Source organism: Solea solea, chromosome 9 (assembly GCF_958295425.1).
Source record: "Solea solea chromosome 9, fSolSol10.1, whole genome shotgun sequence".
Lineage (NCBI taxonomy): Eukaryota > Metazoa > Chordata > Actinopteri > Pleuronectiformes > Soleidae > Solea > Solea solea.
In genome coordinates, this window is record NC_081142.1 from 18,937,779 (window position 1) to 18,961,424 (window position 23,646).

The window sequence follows — 23,646 nt, forward strand, 5'->3', positions numbered from 1 at the left end:
ATTTCCCTTTTTCCCCCGCCTGAAAGCCGCCGCTATATCATGCTCAAATGAGCACATAAGGAACTGTTCCGTCAACTGTGATCCAACCACCAATTACTGACAGACACAGCATGTTCCTGTGTGAATATGACACCTGTTATACTGAGTCCACAGCAGTGGTGATTGCTCTAAGACAACAAGGGACGCTCGGCTCCCTCTGAAATGTCGGCAAATATGTACTGCGTTAGATTTCAACACTAAACGTGAGCTAGAACACAATTAGAACATTGTTACTAGTTTGTTCAGAATCAGCTGTTTATCATATTCCTGTAGCAAACTCCGCATTAAAACCACTTAAAGCTCCGCTTCAACTGTTGGACACAGAATAGCTTTTTTTCTTCACGTACAAAGCCTTTTGCTATATTCTATAGCCTAAACTAGACAAATAATGTAACCTATTTAATTTATAGTAAAGCCCATATCTACAATAATTACTATATAATAAAGTAATATTCAAATCTGGACTGAGAGAATGACACTATTATAGGTTTTTAGTTACTGGTGTCTATTATGTACAGCAGGTTTTGAAAAATAATGAAAAACTAGATGTGTGATTCAAGCCAGTGTAGTACATGGTGCACATTTAACCCTTTAACACCTGATTTTAACCATAAAAAGGCCAGAAAATGTCCTGTGAGTAAGTGTTTTCAATATCTGTCAGTTAGTTCCAATTTACTGCATGTTAAAATAGCGTGTTAACAATTTTAAATGTAGCAAAACAAAAGGTTTTATTCAAAAAAACACTGTAGTGGTACATGAACAGCAGATTGTGTGTGTCAAATTTGAAATTTGAACAGTATAAAGCATATTTAAACATTTGTTTGATTATTCGTCTCAATGTCCAAACATGGGCCAAAAATATGGAAACTATATACAGGCGTTTTTCCGTCTCTTTCCTCTCTGGTGACTAGGACTCTGATTCGCCGGCTTTCTGCAACAGCGCAAGTGAAATTATCGTTATAACCACATGTTGGCTTTGATGTGCAATTTCTCAGCTTTCAGGAACCGTTGTTACACCAGCCGTGTGGCGTAATTACGGTAATGCAAAGTGCGCTTGCACAAACGTGTCATCTGCGATAAGCTCTGTATGTAAAGAAATCAATATGAATGAATGTGCACGCCGTATGAAATGGTTTGGTGCCTTTGTGTTTATTGTGTCGATGACCCAGACCATGGTTGGTGTATGACCCAGCTTTTCTCCGAGCCACGGGACTCAGGCAGTCATATCAGTATCAGAATCAGAGAGGCTGCAAGACACTTGATATACTTTCACTCCCTGCCAGCACTGTCATCCATCAGCCCTGACTTAAGTGCCAGAAAACAACAGAGAGACTGAGACTCTTACACACAGAGAGAGAGGGAGAGAGGGGAGGAAAAGAAAAGTGATGCAGAGGTGGAGTTCACTGACACAGGGCCACTGTGACAGTGCTCACACAAACAACCCTCTTAGTAACAGACTCATTTTAGCACTTTTAACTTACTATAACACTTTTTGTTGTTTATTTATTTGTATTTTATCGACATTATCCCAAATTCTTTCCACTTTTTCATCCTGAGTCTGTCTTTAAGAGACATTTTAACATTCTGAGATCATTCTCATGGCTGTGACTGTTTCCAGTTATTTTCTCTTTTTTTGTGATTTCTTATTATTATCAGCAGAACTCAAAAAGGTTTTGATTTTGGTATTGATCTGAAACAGATCCAGATTTTTTTTTTCCTTTTAATTGTTGATCTTGTGAGATACGGGAATTTATCAACATTGTTGAGCGAGAGGACATGTTACCATGACAACCAGTGCCAGCTAGACACACCTCCAGTAGGTAATTCTCGATCTTTTGCATCATTCTGCATTTGTTTGGTTCTTCATGAAGAGAAACAATGCAACGTTACATACTGAGAAACAGAGTGTCGTCTGGAGGCCGTTATGCACAAAGAATAATATGAAACATAATTTACAAAGATATTGTAATGCATTAGGATTATGTAATAATGATGTACACATCTGCAAAAAAACCAACCTAAAGACTCCAGTAAAATAATGCAACAGCTGTGACCAAAACCTCTCCAATTTCAGTCATTTGCCCCAAAATGTATATAAGCTCAAGATCGAAGATCGAAGTCTGATCCACAGCTCAACAGTGTCCCATTTATGAGATGAAAAGCTGCTTCTGTCGAGTAATGTCCCTGATGACTGGCAATTTTGTGATCCCTAAGCAAATCATGCTGCAGCAATAATTACAGTTCACGCTGACAATTATTGCTACTAAAGATTTTATTTAGCACCTGCTGTCACTGACAGTCAAGCTGTCAGTATCTTGGCCAGTTCCTTTGGAACTTGTGTTTGTGATGATTTATTCAATACATGATGTTGACAGTTTCATAGTGAGACAGGTTTGTCATATGGTTGGACAAGTATTTCCTTTTGGGGTCTAAACGTGAGTGAATATTGTCTCATTATAGTAATCCTCCATGACCATGTCCACTATAATAATAAAAAAACAAAAATGCATTTATACTTTTGCATCAAATGGAAACCCTCATTCTGCCAAAACAGTCATTTTTAAATGTTGTATAATAGTTTTGTATCATTGGTTGTCATATCATTAGATTTTTTAAACTTTTTGGTTATTTCATAATAAAGAATGTACAAGAGTTCCTCATTTTATCAATGTATGTAGAAACTATCAAAATTACAATCTTTACCTCTCAGACGTAGTGTTGTACAGAGCAGAATAATATAGCAGAACAATTCAACTATTCAAATAAAACACAGAGGCACAGTATTTTTTTACAGCTTAATGTTTTACATTTTTATATGTTCAACATTACATCCTCAGATTTGAATTTCCATTTATTCAGTATCATATTAGTCTCTGTGTTCTCTTCACCTCTTCATCTCATTCACTGCTTTGATTCCGGTGCGTTTACTCTGAACTGCAGCTGTGGATGTACAGGATTACAGGATTAAGATTATTTGAATTCCACACACAAATGGCAGATTACAGTGCTGACAATACAAACGGCCTCCATAGAAATGCTGTATGTAAATGTGCTCATCAACCACAGTCTCACCGAGATGAATGTGAGACTCATAACGGGAGACTCATTACATGCAAGTGTCTCACTCTCTGTCTCTCTGTGGTCAGAGTCTGATGAGCTGGATACGGAGCTGGTTGGTTTGGCCTCTCTAGGATTCACCGGCTGTCTGTCAGCCGTTCGCTTTAACTCCTTCGCTCCTCTGAAAGCCGCCCTGCTGCTCATCGACAGCCACGTCACCGTCAAGGGCCCACTGGTCCTGTCGAGCTGTGGATCCTCCTCTCCGGCCAAGCCCTCCACAGCAGAAACCACACACTCCTTATCAGGTACAGGGAGCAGACTCAGCCCTTGCACTGCACTTTATACAGTATACTGAATATCATTAGGTAACCGCCTCATTCTTCTTCCACTGTGGGAACCTATTTGTTTTACCTTTATTATTATTCTTGGAGGTGCTCACCACACTCTTTTTACGGGGCTCATTAACCATCGTCCTCGACGATCAGAAGAGTGATGGCGTGCGACATAACATGACATAAGTCAGACAACTGCTGTCAACAATCCCCGTCTGTGTTGAGTGATGTTTCTTACACTGACTCTTACCTTACTCATCATTTTCATCATGTTCCTTTGGTTTTATTCGCCTGTGCTGCTGGTCAAATTCAAATTTGGCTGAAACATTTGAAGATGAATTGGATTTTTTTTTTTTTATATGACACCAACATAATCTCAACAGTCTTTGACTTGCATATGAACTGATACAAATCAAAAATCCACAGTTCCACAGATCCAGAGTGAGTGAGGAAACATTACACGACACGTGGGAAAGAACATTCATATTAAAAACATAATGCAAGGTGCAATGAAATAAATATAATAAAAACTGTGCTGGTTAAAAAGATTGTTGACTTGATACCTTTTATTTATCTCATTTAAAGTCTACCCTACATGTTGCCAGTCTGCACAGACATGGATTAACACTGGATCTTGAGAGTTTGGTGGATTTGTGCCATTCAAGTACATATTCTTTGTTGTTCTCGCTCACTTTCATATGTCTATGACCTCTAGGATACATCTGCCTCCCTTTCTTTCCCTCTACAGATCAACCTGGTTCAGTCGACCCAGGTCAGCCTTTAGTCAACGCCATGAGGAGCGACTCCGCTGTAATTGGAGGTAATGCAGCAATTACAAACAAATCGATAATAAATCAATCAGGTACACTGAGATGTTAACATGTATTATAGGTGTGGTCTCTAAAAGAGGAGAAAAAGACGAGATCAGATTTCACACTACACAGAACTTGTAGACTTCCACTTTAATAATGACCCTTCCGCTCAAGCAACCATCCATTCTTTCCACCGATTGAGGTAGAAGCAGCTTCTTGGGTTTGTTTACACCAGGAACAAAGCTTTCAGTTATTGTCATGTGTTTAGATTGAGGGGGAAATGTCAGAAGGTTGGACACACCACACATTTCTCCCACAATAATACACATATCAGGGCTGTGATGTCAGGGCTGTTACTGAAGGCATTCATTCACACACTAAATGGGGTGAAATAGTTTGATATAATCTGATAAAAAATAGTTTTGTCAACAGTTCAATCAATGAACTGCACTCAACCAGTGTTGGGCTTGAGAACTGCTTTCTCTTATATTTAATTTGAACATCTTCATCTTCAGGGCCAATGAACCCACCGTATAACACCATGAGTCAGTTTGAGTGTTAGTTGATCTGCCAATTATTACAGATTATGCGTTGTTGTTCTTAGAAACTTCACTTAAACTTGTTGTTTTTTTAAGTTTAGTTTATAAATTTGTATTGAAAACACACTCTGTAATTGCTCTACAGTGCGAGACATAAAATGCAGACTGGAGAGATAGATCATTGGTGTTGTTCAATAACTCATTACCGAAGTGAAGCATGTGTTATGTTATCATTCAGCATTTCATCGGATGGAGTGAAAAAGGAAAATCGACTAAATATTTGAGCCAAAAGAACCAAATAAAACTGATTTCTAAAAATTTTAATTGGCCAGAGAAAACCCCATCTTGGTCTACTTCTAACTATGAGACCATAAAATGGTAATACATTCTTTTATAAAAACGAGCAGAGGTCAAAAATCCACTGGTTATCGTCAAACACGTGGACGTGAGAATGGTCAAAAAGTCTTTTCTTCAAAAAAGATGAATCTCTGAAAATGACATTACTGTACAACGTTGCAGATTACCTTGTGTATATATACATGCAATTTTTGAAGCAAATGTTTGATTTTATTGCATTTCTGTTTTTTTAAGGCGTCATCTCTGTGGTGATATTTGTCACCGTGTCTGCGTTGGCGGTCATGGCCAGATTCGCGTGCGCTCGAAAAGAGACGTATCGGAACCAAGAAGTGAAAGCAGCGCAGCCCGAGGACGGTCACGAGTTTCCCTTCAGCAGCCAGGCGGACTCTCCGAGAGTGGACAGTGAAAGCCAAAAGGAGTATTTCATTTAGACGGAGCCCCTAAACTTCCCACTGAGCTGACAGGACAGAGTGGGATCATTTACGGAGCGCTCGGTGCTCTACACCACACAGTCACTGGTACCAGTGCATGAACGAGATGTGAAGTCAGAAACTGAACACTTTGTGATTTTATGTGTTACCATCTCTCTGTACAAATCGTACCTTTTTGCACAAACCGGCACACATGTTGAAAGTGGACTCATCCGAGGATGTAAATATCTAAAAAGTACATGTTGATTTGACTGCTGTCACTTTATTTCTCTCTGCCACACTTAAATGTTAGCAATCGTTTGTTAAAAAAGGCGGAAAAAAAATGCAAAATAAGTGTGACGATCAGAACACAACTTTGTTTAAGTTGAACCAGACTTTTGGACTTCACTTTTTCTGCACTTTTTCTACTCGTACACTCAAACGTCTGTGGATTTTGAGATGCAAGAGCCATTATGTGTCTATGAAAATGTCACTATGAAGGGAGGTGTATCCGAATGACGTGAATCTTTCACATCCCAGAATCAGCTGAAACTCTACACGACAACATGGAAGTCACTCTCAAAACTTGATTTTCACACTTCAACTTAGTCAGAATTCTTCTTTATATCATGAGCAAGAGATTTACAATCAGCTTTCCTTTTTTTTTTTTTTTCTTTTTTTAACTTCCTGTCAGCGCCGCCTGCTGTGACCAGCCAACACCAGAAGTCTGGAAGTTTCTTTGAGCCCCGACGCTTTAAAAGCACGAGTGAGAAAGCACTGACTGTCATCTTTCCTGCTCTGCAGACATTTAATAGGCTTTTGCTGAAGCACTAATCTGTGTTTGCCTGACAGGTAGAATAAGAGATAATCACAGCAGGTAATAGAGAAAAGTTGCGGAGGACCCGACAGCAAGGTAGAAAGAATGCAATGAAAGCCAGCCATCCAAATATTAATGATGGGTATTTATTCTTCACTTTCTGTGCAGTGCTGTGGATTTACAGGCAGACAAATGGAGAGAAAATGCAGTTTTTCCTTCTCAATAATGGTGTCATGCATGATGATTATCTCAATGCAGCAACATTGAAGTATTTGTTCTTTGTATCTATCACGCTGTGTTAATTTCTTATAAGTAATGTTTTTATTTTCTACTCTAAAGCTCATAAAAATATCTCACTGCAGTATTATACAGTTCAAAGATTTTACATCTGTGTTTTTTTTTTTTTTTCCCTTGGGTAGAAATCAATAAAGAATAAAGATGTGTTCACACAATGATGTTATTACAATTGTATTTGTGCATATTCAATTTAAAAAATCCCAATCACGCACTTTATTGGATAATCAGAACTCAAGATCACCCAAATTAAAACCCACCTTTAAACGGATACTTCACAGATTTGCATTTAGCTTTCTATTACTAGAATAGGGGTAGTATTTTTGAAAAATTGTGCTTTCCAACCTCATTTTCCCCCGAGTCGAGAAATATTTTCAATCTTTTTTTGTTACATGTCCACCAGTGACACTTGGTCCAAGCCTAACAAAGAAAAGAAGAAAGATATTTCTCAACTCGAGATACTGAGGTTTTCAAAAATACTACCCCTATTCTAGTAATACAAAGCTAAATGCAAATCGGTGAAGTAATCCTTTAAAAGTACAAATACACTGAGAGAATTAGGGATGTACGATATAGGACTTTTTACTGATTTGCCAATATATCGGAAGTGCTTGGGCCGATAACGCTACGTTATTCCCTGCGCCCAACTGCAGAGGTCAATTAGTCTCTTCTGTCGTGAAATTAGCATATTTTGCATACTCACGATTTTCTTCACTGAGCTAAATATATCAACCCCCTCCAAAAATAGCTGTAGCCAGCATAGAAGTCAAGAAGGTAGCAGCCTATTTAGCCTAATGTTGTCATCATTCATCACATCAGGTGTGTTTGCTGATATCCGATAATACAAAGCCAATTTCTGCTGATACTAACAATGTCGTGTATCCCTCGTGAGAATAGGAACAAAAACCTACAACTGCTGTGTTTATTTTTTGCATTTACATTTGTAATTATTCACAACACTATTCTTTTGGTGTTCTGTGTGTGGACAGGGGTTAAGTTTAGGGGACCTGGTTTGTCTTCTTCAAGGGGAAACAGGTTGGGAACCACTGATCAACATGAACAACAGCCACAATCCACAAGACCGGCATCAATGTAAGGTGGCATGATCACATAATAGGTTAGTATGTCGTCCAAAATGTGACAAAAAAGTCATAGGTTAGTATGTCGTCCAAAATGTGACAAAAAAGTCATAGGTTAGTATGTCGTCCAAAATGTGACAAAAAAGTCATAGGTTAGTATGTCGTCCAAAATGTGACAAAAAATTCATAGGTTAGTATGTCGTCCAAAATGTGACAAAAAAGTCATAGGTTAGTATGGCGTCCAAAATGTGACAAAAAAGTCATAGGTTAGTATGTCGTCCAAAATGTGACAAAAAAGTCATAGGTTAGTATGTCGTCCAAAATGTGACAAAAAAGTCATAGGTTAGTATGTCGTCCAAAATGTGACAAATAATTCATAGGTTAGTATGTCGTCCAAAATGTGACAAAAAAGTCATAGGTTAGTATGTCGTCCAAAATGTGACAAAAAAGTCATAGGTTAGTATGTCGTCCAAAATGTGACAAAAAAGTCATAGGTTAGTATGTCGTCCAAAATGTGACAAAAAAGTCATAGGTTAGTATGTCGTCCAAAATGTGACAAATAATTCATAGGTTAGTATGTCGTCCAAAATGTGACAAAAAAGTCATAGGTTAGTATGTCGTCCAAAATGTGACAAAAAAGTCATAGGTTAGTATGTCGTCCAAAATGTGACAAAAAATTCATAGGTTAGTATGTCGTCCAAAATGTGACAAAAAAGTCATAGGTTAGTATGGCGTCCAAAATGTGACAAAAAAGTCATAGGTTAGTATGTCGTCCAAAATGTGACAAAAAAGTCATAGGTTAGTATGTCGTCCAAAATGTGACAAAAAAGTCATAGGTTAGTATGTCGTCCAAAATGTGACAAAAAAGTCATAGGTTAGTATGTCGTCCAAAATGTGACAAAAAAGTCATAGGTTAGTATGTCGTCCAAAATGTGACAAAAAATTCATAGGTTAGTATGTCGTCCAAAATGTGACAAAAAAGTCATAGGTTAGTATGGCGTCCAAAATGTGACAAAAAAGTCATAGGTTAGTATGTCGTCCAAAATGTGACAAAAAAGTCATAGGTTAGTATGTCGTCCAAAATGTGACAAAAAAGTCATAGGTTAGTATGTCGTCCAAAATGTGACAAAAAAGTCATAGCTTAGTATGGCGTCCAAAATGTGACAAAAAAGTCATAGGTTAGTATGTCGTCCAAAATGTGACAAAAAAGTCATAGCTTAGTATGGCGTCCAAAATGTGACAAAAAAGTCATAGGTTAGTATGTCGTCCAAAATGTGACAAAAAAGTCATAGGTTAGTATGTCGTCCAAAATGTGACAAAAAAGTCATAGCTTAGTATGTCGTCCAAAATGTGACAAAAAAGTCATAGGTTAGTATGTCGTCCAAAATGTGACAAAAAAGTCATAGGTTAGTATGTCGTCCAAAATGTGACAAAAAAGTCATAGCTTAGTATGGCGTCCAAAATGTGACAAAAAAGTCATAGGTTAGTATGTCCTCCAAAATGTGACAAAAAAGTCATAGGTTAGTATGTCGTCCAAAATGTGACAAAAAAGTCATAGGTTAGTATGTCGTCCAAAATGTGACAAAAAAGTCATAGGTTAGTATGTCGTCCAAAATGTGACAAAAAATTCATAGGTAAGTATGTCGTCCAAAATGTGAAAAAAATGCCATAGGTTAGTATGTCGTCCAAAATGTGACAAAAAAATGTCATAGGTTAGTATGTCTTCCAAAATGTGACAGAATAGTCAAAGGATAGTAGGCCAATAGAAGACACCCAACAAAATGGCTTAGCCGGTATGACACTGGCCTCCTAAGCCAGGGATTGTGGGTTTCAGTCCCATGTGAGGTGAACTGCCTCGAGTCATAGTACTTCCTATAGCGTTTGTATTTCACCCAAAGTGGATATAGTATGGCATCCAAAAGTGCACCACTATGTTATTGGAAATGTGACGAAAATTCATAGTTTTATGCCATCCTAAATTAACCAAAAATTTCATACTTTAGTGTATCATCCAAAATGTGAAAAAAAATCATAGGTTAGTATGTCGTCCAAAATGTGACAAAAAAGTCATAGGTTAGTATGTCGTCCAAAATGTGACAAAAAAGTCATAGGTTAGTATGTCGTCCAAAATGTGATAAAAATGTCATAGGTTAGTATGTCGTCCAAAATGTGACAAAAAATTCATAGGTTAGTATGTCGTCCAAAATGTGACAAAAAAAGTCATAGGTTAGTATGTCGTCCAAAATGTGACAAAAAAAGTCATAGGTTAGTATGTCGTCCAAAATGTGACAAAAAAGTCATAGGTTAGTATGTCGTCCAAAATGTGACTTTTTTGTCACATTTTGGATGATACACTAAAGTATGCCATTTTTGGGTTGATTTAGGATGGCATAAGACTACGAATTTGATCACATTTCGAATAACATAGTGGTGCACTTTTGGATGCCATACTATATCCGCTTTGGGTGAAATATAAAGACTATAGGAAGTACTATGGCGCAAGTTAATTCACCTCACATGGGACTCGAACCCACAATACCTGGCTTAGGAGGCCAGTGTTTTACCGATTAAGCCACTTTATTGGGTGTCTTCTATTGGCCTACTATCCTTTGACTAGTCTGTCACATTTTGGAAGACATACTAACCTGTGACTTTTTTGTCACATTTTAGACGACATACTAACCTATGACATTTTTGTCACATTTTGGAAGACATACTAACCTATGACTTTTTTGTCACATTTTGGACGACATACTAACCTATGACTTTTTTGTCACATTTTGGACGACATACTAACCTATGACTTTTTTGTCACATTTTGGACGACATACTAACCTATGACTTTTTTGTCACATTTTGGACGACATACTAACCTATGACTTTTTTGTCACATTTTGGACAACATACTAACCTATGACTTTTTTGTCACATTTTGGACGACATACTAACCTATAACATTTTTGTCACATTTTGGACGACATACTAACCTATGACATTTTTGTCACATTTTGGACGACATACTAACCTATGACTTTTTTGTCACATTTTGCACGACATACTAACCTATGACTTTTTTGTCACATTTTGGACGACATACTAACCTATAACATTTTTGTCACATTTTGGACGACATACTAACCTATGACTTTTTTGTCACATTTTGGACGACATACTAACCTATGAAATTTTTGTCACATTCTGGATGACATACTAACCTATGACTTTTTTGTCACATTTTGGAAGACATACTAACCTCTGACACTTTTGTCACATTTTGGACGACATACTAACCTATGACATTTTTGTCACATTTTGGACGACATACTAACCTATGACATTTTTGTCACATTTTGGACGCCATACTAACCTATGACACTTTTGTCACATTCTGGACGACATACTAACCTATGACATTTTTGTCACATTTTGGACGACATACTACCTATGACATTTTTGTCACATTTTGGACGACATACTAACCTATGACTTTTTTGTCACATTTTGGATGACATACTAACCTATGACTTTTTTGTCACATTTTGGATGATACACTAAAGTATGACATTTTTGGGTTGATTTAGGATGGCATAAGACTACGAATTTGATCACATTTCGAATAACATAGTGGTGCACTTTTGGATGCCATACTATATCCGCTTTGGGTGAAACATAAAGGCTATAGGAAGTACTATGGCGCAAGTTAATTCACCTCACATGGGACTCGAACCCACAATACCTGGCTTAGGAGGCCAGTGTTTTACCGATTAAGCCACTTTGTTGGGTGTCTTCTATTGGCCTACTATCCTTTCACTAGTCTGTCACATTTTGGAAGACATACTAACCTGTGACTTTTTTGTCACATTTTAGACGACATACTAACCTATGACTTTTTTGTCACATTTTAGACGACATACTTACCTATGACATTTTTGTCACATTTTGGAAGACATACTAACCTATGACTTTTTTGTCACATTTTGGACGACATACTAACCTATGACTTTTTTGTCACATTTTGGATGACATACTAACCTATGACATTTTTGTCACATTCTGGACGACATACTAACCTATGACTTTTTTGTCACATTTTGGACGACATACTAACCTATAACATTTTTGTCACATTTTGGACGACATACTAACCTATGACTTTTTTGTCACATTTTGGACGACATACTAACCTATGAAATTTTTGTCACATTCTGGATGACATACTAACCTATGACTTTTTTGTCACATTTTGGAAGACATACTAACCTCTGACACTTTTGTCACATTTTGGACGACATACTAACCTATAACATTTTTGTCACATTTTGGACGACATACTAACCTCTGACACTTTTGTCACATTTTGGACGACATACTAACCTATGACATTTTTTTCACATTTTGCACGACATACTAACCTATGACTTTTTTGTCACATTTTGGACGACATACTAACCTATGATTTTTTTGTCACATTTTGGACGACATACTAACCTATGACATTTTTGTCACATTTTGGACGACATACTAACCTATGACATTTTTGTCACATTTTGGACGACATACTAACCTATGACATTTTTGTCACATTTTAGACGACATACTAACCTATGACATTTTTGTCACATTTTGGACGACATACTAACCTATGAAATTTTTGTCACATTCTGGACGACATACTAACCTATGACTTTTTTGTCACATTTTGGACGACATACTAACCTATGACATTTTTGTCACATTTTGGACGACATACTAACCTATGACTTTTTTGTCACATTTTGGACGACATACTAACCTATGATTTTTTTGTCACATTTTGGACGACATACTAACCTATGACATTTTTGTCACATTTTGGACGACATACTAACCTATGACATTTTTGTCACATTTTGGACGACATACTAACCTATGACATTTTTGTCACATTTTAGACGACATACTAACCTATGACATTTTTGTCACATTTTGGACGACATACTAACCTATGAAATTTTTGTCACATTCTGGACGACATACTAACCTATGACTTTTTTGTCACATTTTGGACGACATACTAACCTATGACATTTTTGTCACATTTTGGAAGACATACTAACCTCTGACACTTTTGTCACATTTTGGACGACATACTAACCTATGACATTTTCGTCACATTTTGGACGACATACTAACCTATGACATTTTTGTCACATTTTGCACGACATACTAACCTATGACATTTTTGTCACATTTTGGAAGACATACTAACCTCTGACACTTTTGTCACATTTTGGACCACATACTAACCTATGACATTTTCGTCACATTTTGGACGACATACTAACCTATGACATTTTTGTCACATTTTGCATGACATACTAACCTATGACATTTTCGTCACATTTTGGACGACATACTAACCTATGACATTTTTGTCACATTTTGCATGACATACTAACCTATGACTTTTTTGTCACATTTTGGACGACATACTAACCTATGACTTTTTTGTCACATTTTGGACGACATACTAACCTATGACTTTTTTGTCACATTTTGGACGACATACTAACCTATGATTTTTTGTCACATTTTGGACGACATACTAACCTATGACATTTTTGTCACATTTTGGACGACATACTAACCTATGACATTTTTGTCACATTTTGGACGACATACTAACCTATGAAATTTTTGTCACATTCTGGACGACATACTAACCTATGACTTTTTTGTCACATTTTGGACGACATACTAACCTATGACATTTTTGTCACATTTTGGACGACATACTAACCTATGACATTTTTGTCACATTTTGGACGACGTACTAACCTATGACATTTTTGCCACATTCTGGACGACTTACTAACCTATGACTTTTTTGTCACATTTTGGACGACATACTAACCTATGACTTTTTTGTCACATTTTGGACGACATACTAACCTATGACTTTTTTGTCACATTTTGGACGACATACTAACCTATGACTTTTTTGTCACATTTTGGACGACATACTAACCTATGACTTTTTTGTCACATTTTGGACGACATACTAACCTATGACTTTTTTGTCACATTTGGGACGACATACTAACCTATGACTTTTTTGTCACATTTTGGACGACATACTAACCTATGACTTTTTGTCACATTTTGGACGACATACTAACCTATGACTTTTTTGTCACATTTTGGACGACATACTAACCTATGACTTTTTTGTCACATTTTGGACGACATACTAACCTATGACTTTTTTGTCACATTTGGGACGACATACTAACCTATGACATTTTTGTCACATTTTGGACGACATACTAACCTATGACATTTTTGTCACATTTTGGACGACGTACTAACCTATGACATTTTTGTCACATTCTGGACGACTTACTAACCTATGACTTTTTTGTCACATTTTGGACGACATACTAACCTATGACTTTTTTGTCACATTTTGGACGACATACTAACCTATGACTTTTTGTCACATTTTGGACGACATACTAACCTATGACTTTTTTGTCACATTTTGGACGACATACTAACCTATGACTTTTTTGTCACATTTTGGACGACATACTAACCTATGACTTTTTTGTCACATTTGGGACGACATACTAACCTATGACTTTTTTGTCACATTTTGGACGACATACTAACCTATGACATTTTTGTCACATTTTGGAGAACGTACTAACCTATGACTTTTTTGTCACATTTTGGACGACATACTAACCTATGACTTTTTTGTCACATTTTGGACGACATACTAACCTATGACATTTTTGTCACATTTTGGACGACATACTAACCTATGACATTTTTGTCACATTTTGGATGACATACTAACCTATGACTTTTTTGTCACATTCTGGACGACATACTGACCTATGACTTTTTTGTCACATTTTGGACGACATACTAACCTATGACATTTTTGTCACATTTTGGACAACGTACTAACCTATGACTTTTTTGATGATACACTAAAGTATGACATTTTTGGTTAATTTAGGATGGCATAAGACTATGAATTTGATCACATTTCGAATAACATAGTGGTGCACTTTTGGATGCCATACTATATCCGCTTTGGGTGAAATATAAAGGCTATAGGAAATACTATGACACAAGACAGTTCACCTCACATGGGACTCGAACCCACAATCCCTGGCTTAGGAGGCCATTGTCTTACCAGTTAAGCCACTTTGTTGGGTTTCTTATATTGGTCTACTGTAGTTTGACTAGTCTGTCACATTTTGGACGACATATTGACCTATGACTTTTTTGTCACATTTTGGACGACATACTAACCTATGACTTTTTTGTCACATTTTGGACGACATACTAACCTATGACTTTTTTGTCACATTTTGGATGATACACTAAAGTTTGACTTTTTTATCACATTTTGGATACTAAGCTTTGACTTTTTTGTCTCGTAGATTTGCCATATTTAATCTCATAAATCTGCGACTTTTTTCTCAAAATATTACCCCCCCTCCCCCAGGTCGTATTTCTTTTTTCTTTTTTTTTCATACTTGGCCCTAATATGCCGTCATAGTTCTCAGTAGAATGGGAAATGGGAAAGAATGCATTGCAGGAGTAGGCACTACTAGTGACTCTCTGTAAATCAATCTGAGATTTGCACCATTTAGATAATTGGATAAACTTTAAATCTGTTCACAATCATAATGAAATCCACATTTTTTGACATTACAGAAACTAAAGAATAAAATCATTTTAAAAACAGGGCACAGATAAATACTGTTCTGCCAAACCACTGGGTTTATTGTACTGGCTGATTAACGTACATATAAACTTAAGATGAGGTCACTAAAAGGTGCACTACTATGTCCGGATGTGGATCTCTTACTGATAGAGTCCAGCGTGTAAAATTTAGGTGGAATTATTTTTATTTGGCAAAAACTAAAAATAAGTTAACCATACTCAATTTACTGCATATCAACTTTATGTAAGTTACCTTTTAAAAGCTCATAATGGACAAACTAAACATCTTTTGAGTTTTTGGTCCGAACACTTTTCTAGTCTTGATTACCACTCAAAGTTGCTTTGCACTACAGTTTTGCATTCACAGCATTCACTCACACATTCATACAGCGCATCTACGTGCACACGTAACAGTGTGACAGCATTGTACATAGAGTTTTAATTAATGGTTCTTATGAGTCAAATCAAGTTAAATTAATACTGTATTTTCTCCAGTTATAATTACCAAGTCTGTAGAGATGACGACTACACAGTTGATGGAACAGATCTGATGGTTCATAAACTGCTGAGGGGATTATTAAGGCAATCAATTTCCTCTCGGGTAAAACTGAGGAATTAAGATAGTACGAACTGATCAATCCCTTCTTTTAACCAACCATAAATGTTTCCATACTAGAGTCCCTCAGTGTTGCTAATTCTACTGGCATTTTTAATTCTTCATCAACATTTATCAACACCGTCCACCGCCTGTGTGGTGGATTCACCCATCATCAGCAGTGATGGTTTAGAAGTAAACTTTCCCCGACTATGTGAAAACTCAAATCCTGTTTTAAGAGAAAAAGGACCATTACATTAGCAGCAAATGTGGAAAAACTGTGCTGAGGCCCTTTGTTTCCCTGTTAAATGAAGCTGAAACAAAGAAGCACTTTGCCTCTCTGGAGCAAATTAAATTAACATAAATTTACATCACAGATTGTTGTGCCTCCTAAACTTTTCAGGGAAGCTTCTCTTTACGCACAGCGTGACATTATTGATGGGTATTAATATGTTTGGCTGAATAGAAGACTAAAACCGAAACTTCCAGGAGATGGAAATGTCAGAGTAATCTTTTATTATGATGAAATCCTCTGTCACATTCACAAGCTGGATGGTAAGACTTCCACATACAGAGACGCACGCTCAAATCAAATGCAGATGTAATGCTGTAGTTAGTGACTCAGTGCAACACACAACAGTGCTCAAGTCGGCTTAACTTTTCCTGCATCAAGTATCGCCCTCAACAGAAAATATTATGTCTCATTAAAGCCACTGCAAACAATGTGAAAATAAATCTAATCAGCAATAAAACTTTAGTGCCCTAATTTATTAACATCCATAACTTATACGAACAAACAAACCCATTTGCAGCGCTGTGTTGGTTCATCACCAACGACAGAAACCCACTTTTATAATCTTATCAGGATACCAAGAAATTTAAAACACAACTGTTTACAACTTTGCCATTAAAATGAATCACACCAGCCGCACGATCGGCAACAATGTCACTCAATTATTGAGCGCCTGCAGGTTTAACTACGTCTAAATCACCACATATTAGCCTAATGTTGACTGTCAGTGAACTAATTAAACAGAGACGCAGCTTTATTATCGGTAAGGTCGAACAACCATCATCTGCTATGTGTGTCGTGATTTCAAAAGTGTATCAGCATGAGTGACACATTGTAATATCATCAAGCACCAATGCTACTATTCACCCTTTAAACAGTTTATTTCTTTGTTTACCTCCCAAACAAACCTAGCCTGCTTTAATTGGGCAGCATCTTAGAGTAAAAAAATAAACAGGGCACAAAGATGCAAAGATGGTTCCTCATGACCTATTAACACTGATGTCGGTGACAATGATGAAACAATTATGCCGTTTATACCCTCTCCTAATTATGTTAATTGATTGACTACTTTTTTCCCCTCTGTAAAGCACCTTCTTCAATAATTAGGTGCTTACAATCAAGGGATTTTAGTGGGGGGGTTTAAATAAATGAAGCCACACTGAAAAATACCCAAATAAAAAGTCGTACTGAACAATTCATCAAAAATGTTAGCGAAATCGCAACACAGCCAACTGCGATCTTCAAATCGCAGGACGCGCCCTATTGCAAAGTGTAGATTGTGGTTCTTACCTCATGAGAGCAACTCTAATTAAAGCTATTTGCCTGCTAAACTTTACATTCTGAAGTGAGCTTCAGTCTGTGTGAAAGACACACTGAAAGTGAAGCTTTAATGAGGAGATGATGCTCCAGTGTAACTTGAAACCAAGGGGACTGTTGGTTTGACAGAGTCCAGTCTTCCAGAAACTAAGTAATTAAATCTTCTTGTACTGTGTTCTCCAACTGTCCCAAATGTACTTAAAATACTGCTATTATCAAAGTAAGTGACATTTAAATGTCCCCCAAACCTTCGACCTTCTTAACCCCAGTTTAGCTCACACAGTCACAGTGGTCAGTCAGTCATCATCTACTGCTTTATCCTCAACCAGAGGGTCGCAGGGGGTGCTGTGCCAATCTCAGCTACATCGGGCGATAGGCGGGGTAGACCCTGGACAGTTCGCCAGTCCATCGCAGGGCCACACACACACAGATAGAGACAAACAACCATTCACTCTCACACTCACTCCTATGGTCAATTTAGATTGTCCAATTTACCTATCCCCACATTGCATGTTTTTGGACTGTGGGAGGAAGCCGGAGAACCCGGAGAGAACCCACGCACACACGGGGAGAACATGCAAACTCCATGCAGAAAGGCCCTTGTTCCAACCGGGGCTCGAACCCTGGTCTTCTCGCTGCAAGGCGAGAGTGCTAACCACTACACCACCATGTGGCCCACAGTCACAGTGGTGATGTATTTAAATACAATAACACAGAATTATGATTTCAGAAGGCCGAGGGTCACGGACGCCAACAGACTCAACAAACTGATCCACGAGGCCAGTAAGGTTGCGGGGATGATGCTGGACTCTCTGACATTGGTGTCGTAGAGGTGAATATGTTGTCCAAGATTTGGACAATACAAGACAATGCCTTTCACCGGCTCCATGATGTGCTGGCCAGTCACAGGAGTGAGAGACTGATATCACCCAGATGCACCACTGAGCAGCGCAGGAAATCGTTTCTGCCTGTGGCCATTGAACTGTATTACTCCTCCATTTAACAGCACTAACTACACAGAAGAATATTTTTGCACACTGTTTCACTGCTACTTGTTTATCATGTTCTCATTTATCATATTTAGTTTTTATCTGGTTTCATAAGGGGAATTTCATTTCATTTGACTTACTTTTCATTTATTACATACATATATATATATATATATATATATATATATATATATATATATATATATATATATATATAATTACCTCTATTTTTTGTAATATTCGGTACTTTCTTTCTTGTAACTGTCTGGCATGGAGCAACTGTGTGACCACAATTTCCTCCTGGGATTAATAAAGTATTCTGGTTCTAAAGATCTAGCTGTGGAATTAAAATACACAGCAAACCACTATTTTGTCACTATTTATTTCTTGAGCCTCTGAGATAAATTATATTCAGGAAATCAGGTTGCCCTGTTATATTCTGTGCTGATATTTGTACGTTGACTTAATTTGAAGGAAATTTCAGGCTGACAAAGTGGGTTATGCCTAACAAGTGCATCACACCTGGAAAAGACACCAGCAAGTCTAAATTATGCCATATTAAGAAGGTCCTGAAAGGCTCAAACACTAACAAACTGCTGCAGATGAGATGAGATAAATATATATATAGAGATATCCATACTAAGACTATAAAATGTTGATATTTACAGTATAAATAAACAGTACAGTTTAATTGCAGTACAGACACCAAGGTTACTGGTAAAAATAGGATAATAAGGTTTACTCACGTATTTGAAATATGCAGAAAATGGAAGTCTCCAAACTGGCAAACAAATCCACCAGGGCTGGAGCAGACTGAAACTCATAGTCCAGTAAATATAATCCAATAATCTGAACACAGGTAGCTGAAAAAAGATTGAAGTGTATGTAAGCAAACATTACAGCCGAGCTGCTGGGGGAGGGTTTAAATGTGTTTAACAAGACACAGGTGCGTCAGAAAAACTGGAGGGAAAACAAACAGGAAGTACAACTACCAATGAATAAAAACTTAATATGATTTTTAAATAAAATAGTTTTATACTACTATACTGTACTTGATCAGTCAGTCAGTCAGTCAGAGGTGTAAGTGTAGGAAATTCCCTGATTTCCTTTTGCCTGGTGAAATGTCTTTGAAAAAATGTTATTGGCCTTTACTTAAGATACCTCTGTGCCTGAAATATTAAGACATCACAAAGTTCACTGAGCTGGAAAAGACACACAAACTTGACTTGAGCGATTCCCCGCTCAGTTTTAAGTCATTTCACAGTCGAGCTATTTCATTCATTCATCTTCTACCACTTTATCCTCCTCATGAGGTTTGCGGGGCTCACTCGTGCCAATCCCAGCTGACATTGGGCAAGAGGTGGGGTACACCTAGAACGGCTCACCAGACGAACAACCATCTATCACACTCACTGTCAGTTTATATTGTCCAATTAACCTAATCCCTATATAAGCCCGTTTTTGAATTGCGAGAGAAAGAAGAACCCGAAGAAAACCCAAGTGCACATGGGGAGAACATGCAAACTCCATGCAAACTCCAGCTGGGTTGCAAAACCCAGGTCTTTATGGTGCAAAGGCAAGAGTGAGAAACACTATTGAGGGGCAAATTAAAGCTTTTGTGAAGCACTGAAACACTTGTTTTGAAAATGGGTTCATTGATCGAAGTTTCTGATAGAGTGACCTCTCCTGGCGCACACTGGTGCACGGCTGAAAGTGCAAAGCAAAGCAATTTTAGTTCAGGGTTTGAAGCACGTATAGAAGCTTCAATGTCGCACTGCCATCACTATTAAACACTACACCAACCTGTTTGGTTACAGGGAAACAATAAATAATTGGGTGAATGTTAGTAACAGAGGGACTCATAACTGTTGAGTTTTACAAGTATTCATATTGAGTTACGGGCTTACACGATTGAAAAAACTGCCTCAATACCATTAGACTTTCTGCTCATCTCTGATGTCACACGTGGGCTGAGTCACTGCATGGCTCACTGGAATGGTAATTGAATGTAAAAATGATGCTCACTCAAGGTCGGCGTCAAGAGTTATGAACAAGCACTTTTGTGAATGAAGAGCGTTTGATTGATGCTCCAGATGAAACCGCAGCAATCAGGAATGACAGAACAGGCAGGTGGAGGAAGCTGCGACTCTGCGGCTGCTTCCTGCTGCTTTCTGGAGGTGGACTGGATAATCACCAGTGGCCTAGCTGCTCCTGATTAGTGAACTGATGAGACTGCAGCGCTGCGAGCAGGAGCGGCGTCACCACCCACCTGATTATAGACGACATTTCAGCCCTCTGTTGTCAGTTTGTATTCATCAGAATTGTTGCACGAAATTAATCTGCAAAAGCAGTGTGGTGGCAAAATGCTGCTCCAAGCTTAAAGACACAAACAAGTGAGTATAACATGAGAAAAAATGAAATGAGGATCTGCTGATGCTTGGATAAATATTATTCCTGGTTGCGCATGGAGCTGGATGTTAAACACTTTTACATGTGCAGCCATACACGGTGCGCAAACACTTCATTTTCCATAAATATCGCATACACATGCTGTTGCCCCCTTAAACCTACAGGGGGCAACAGAATCAAGAAATGACTGAGGTTTCTCTCTTCAAAACAAAACAAGACATTTTATTTCTTTTTAAACTGGACATGTGTGGATAGCAAGAAAAATGTAACATACCTGTACATTTTATTTTAAACATGCAAACATTGGATGCAGAAATTTTCCTAGAGCTGCAACTAACGATTATTTTCATAATTGATTCATCTGTTGATTATTTTCACTCACGATTAATCGAGTAATCGCTTGGTCCATAAAATGATCAGTGTTTGTCAAACCCTGGAAATGATGATGTTCTCAAATGTCGTACATGATTTCACTGTTATACGGAGCAAAAAAAAAAGGAAATATTCACATTTCAGAAGCTACAACAATCAGAAATCTTGTTTTAATCATGAAAAAAGCTTCAAACCGGTGAATCGATTATCAAAATAGTTGAATAATCGGTAAATCGAGTAATTGTTTCAGCTTTAAATTCTACTAAATCACAGATGAGATGTGTGTTAAACCATTGCATGGTGAGAACCAAATAGAACAGACGACCCTGTCTGATATAATTTATGCATCTGTACAGCTAACCTGCAGTAACAAATGTGTTTGGAGGAAACATTTTTCAGTGCTTGTATTTTGTGCAGAGGCAACATATTTTTCCATATAAATAAAGTGTTTTTTTTACTGCCAGCAAAGTCATGTGGAGGTGGTGAGGGGAAGGATCATGGTTTTGATTGTATGTAAATAATTTAGTTGTGTCTGAAGTCGCTGTGAATTATTCTATTGTAGTGTAGTGTAGGTTGATATTATACTGTAAGCTCAGATCATTTGAAGCAAATATGTCGTGTTTTGTTGTGTCTTGTCATGTCATGTTGTGTTATAGCAACCGTTACCAACTAAATAAACATATTCCATTATGCAGATATAAAATGACTATACAAAAACTTGAGTGACAGTTAAGCTGATTTAGACTTTAGACAATACTATTATCAAGGTATGTGTTTTATGAAGTAAAAACTGACAGTTTGTAATAAATTGTGTTTTTTTTTATTATCATTTATTTTACCTTTACTTTTACATACTGTTTAATATTGGCAGTTAAATCATGGAACTATAATAAAAGGACTCAAATTTTGAGTTAGATTTGTCTTGTTTTATCTTTTTTTCCCCATCTATCTTTGTCTTTGCTGCATTTCTCCTTGTGTCAGTGTTTGCAATAAATCATGTAGCCACTGCTTTGTTGCCATTTTCTGCAACTAATACCTCAAATTTCTCATTTTTCACCAATGTCACCTTTGTCTCTTATTGTCACGGTGGATAAAGGTGCATGTGTGTGAAATGCTGCAGTTAAAAACAATGGTTGGCTTTTTTGACACAGCGACATCAGCGCGCCATAAACGATTAATTAGGAACGGTGCAACATCTTGTCCTTGCCCCAGCAGTGTTTGGTCCTTCAGTGATCTGATAAGCGTACAGACATAGATCACTGGGTCTTGCTGCTTCACTGATTACATCTTCTGCACGATTATTTAGAAGAAGCTCCATAAACACTGTCACTCTTTATGTTTTATTAATATTCTACATGGAAACAGTCAAGAGTCTTTCCCTTGGATCACTCGCCGCTTGAGTTTATTTCTCAGGATATTAACCGGGACCACAGTTTCACCTCAAGCTCAAAGTGTCTTGACAGATTATTCTTTTTTATAAACATACAGACATAATAATACAGCTGGTTGTTCAAAAAGTCCCATGAGACCAGTATGAAGGATGTTCACGGCTGCTCATCAAAAGCTTCAACAAGCAAGGGCATCACTTGTTAACAAAGGAGTGACCGATGATCCTGTAACCTCCAACACCATATTTATTTATCAGGTTAATAATGCACTTCTCCCACAATGGACCATGGCCATGCTGTGGGTTTAAACTGAGTGAGCATATAGTTCAGTTATCCTCAAGGCTTCAATAAATCCAACGACAATATGACTGAAATGGTGTGAGGAGCAGAATAAAGGTTTTCTGGAGGGTTTCTATAGTTCAAAGTCGTTCAAATAGCTGAGAGATTGCAGTATCTCTCCCTATATGACATGACTTGATTTGATTTGAAAGTTTTATTTGAACTTGGATTCGAAAGGAAATAACAAAACAACAACGAAAGAAAAACATCAATTGAACTTAGCACAAGTTCAAAAGGAGTGGGAAGAAGTCTAGACGTATCAAATCCCACCCATTCTGCCTTATTTGTATTATATGTTTATTACGCTTCCTTCACGTAGCACATCATCACATAGAAAAGGAGATAAATGGGCTACACAAAATAAAAACGCAGAAAATAACCCATTTAAGCTGAACATAAATAAATGAATAAATGGATACTGAACATAATGTAAATAAAGATATTAATTAACACCCTCCTCACAATGTCATCCCTGAGTGAAATTGTG

The 23,646-nt window shown here is 37.3% G+C and overlaps 1 protein-coding gene across 1 annotated transcript in view; it reads left to right on the forward strand.

The window, feature by feature from the left end:
• Positions 1 to 6,764, forward strand: part of LOC131466217 (contactin-associated protein-like 4) — a 91,384-nt gene extending 84,620 nt beyond the window's left edge. The window contains exons 22-24 of the mRNA XM_058639420.1: positions 3,186 to 3,401; positions 4,177 to 4,248; positions 5,371 to 6,764. Coding sequence (XP_058495403.1) covers positions 3,186 to 3,401; positions 4,177 to 4,248; positions 5,371 to 5,567 — 485 coding nt within the window. The 3' untranslated portion in view covers positions 5,568 to 6,764. The remainder of the gene's footprint in view (positions 1 to 3,185; positions 3,402 to 4,176; positions 4,249 to 5,370) is intronic.
• Positions 6,765 to 23,646: the final 16,882 nt, after the last annotated feature.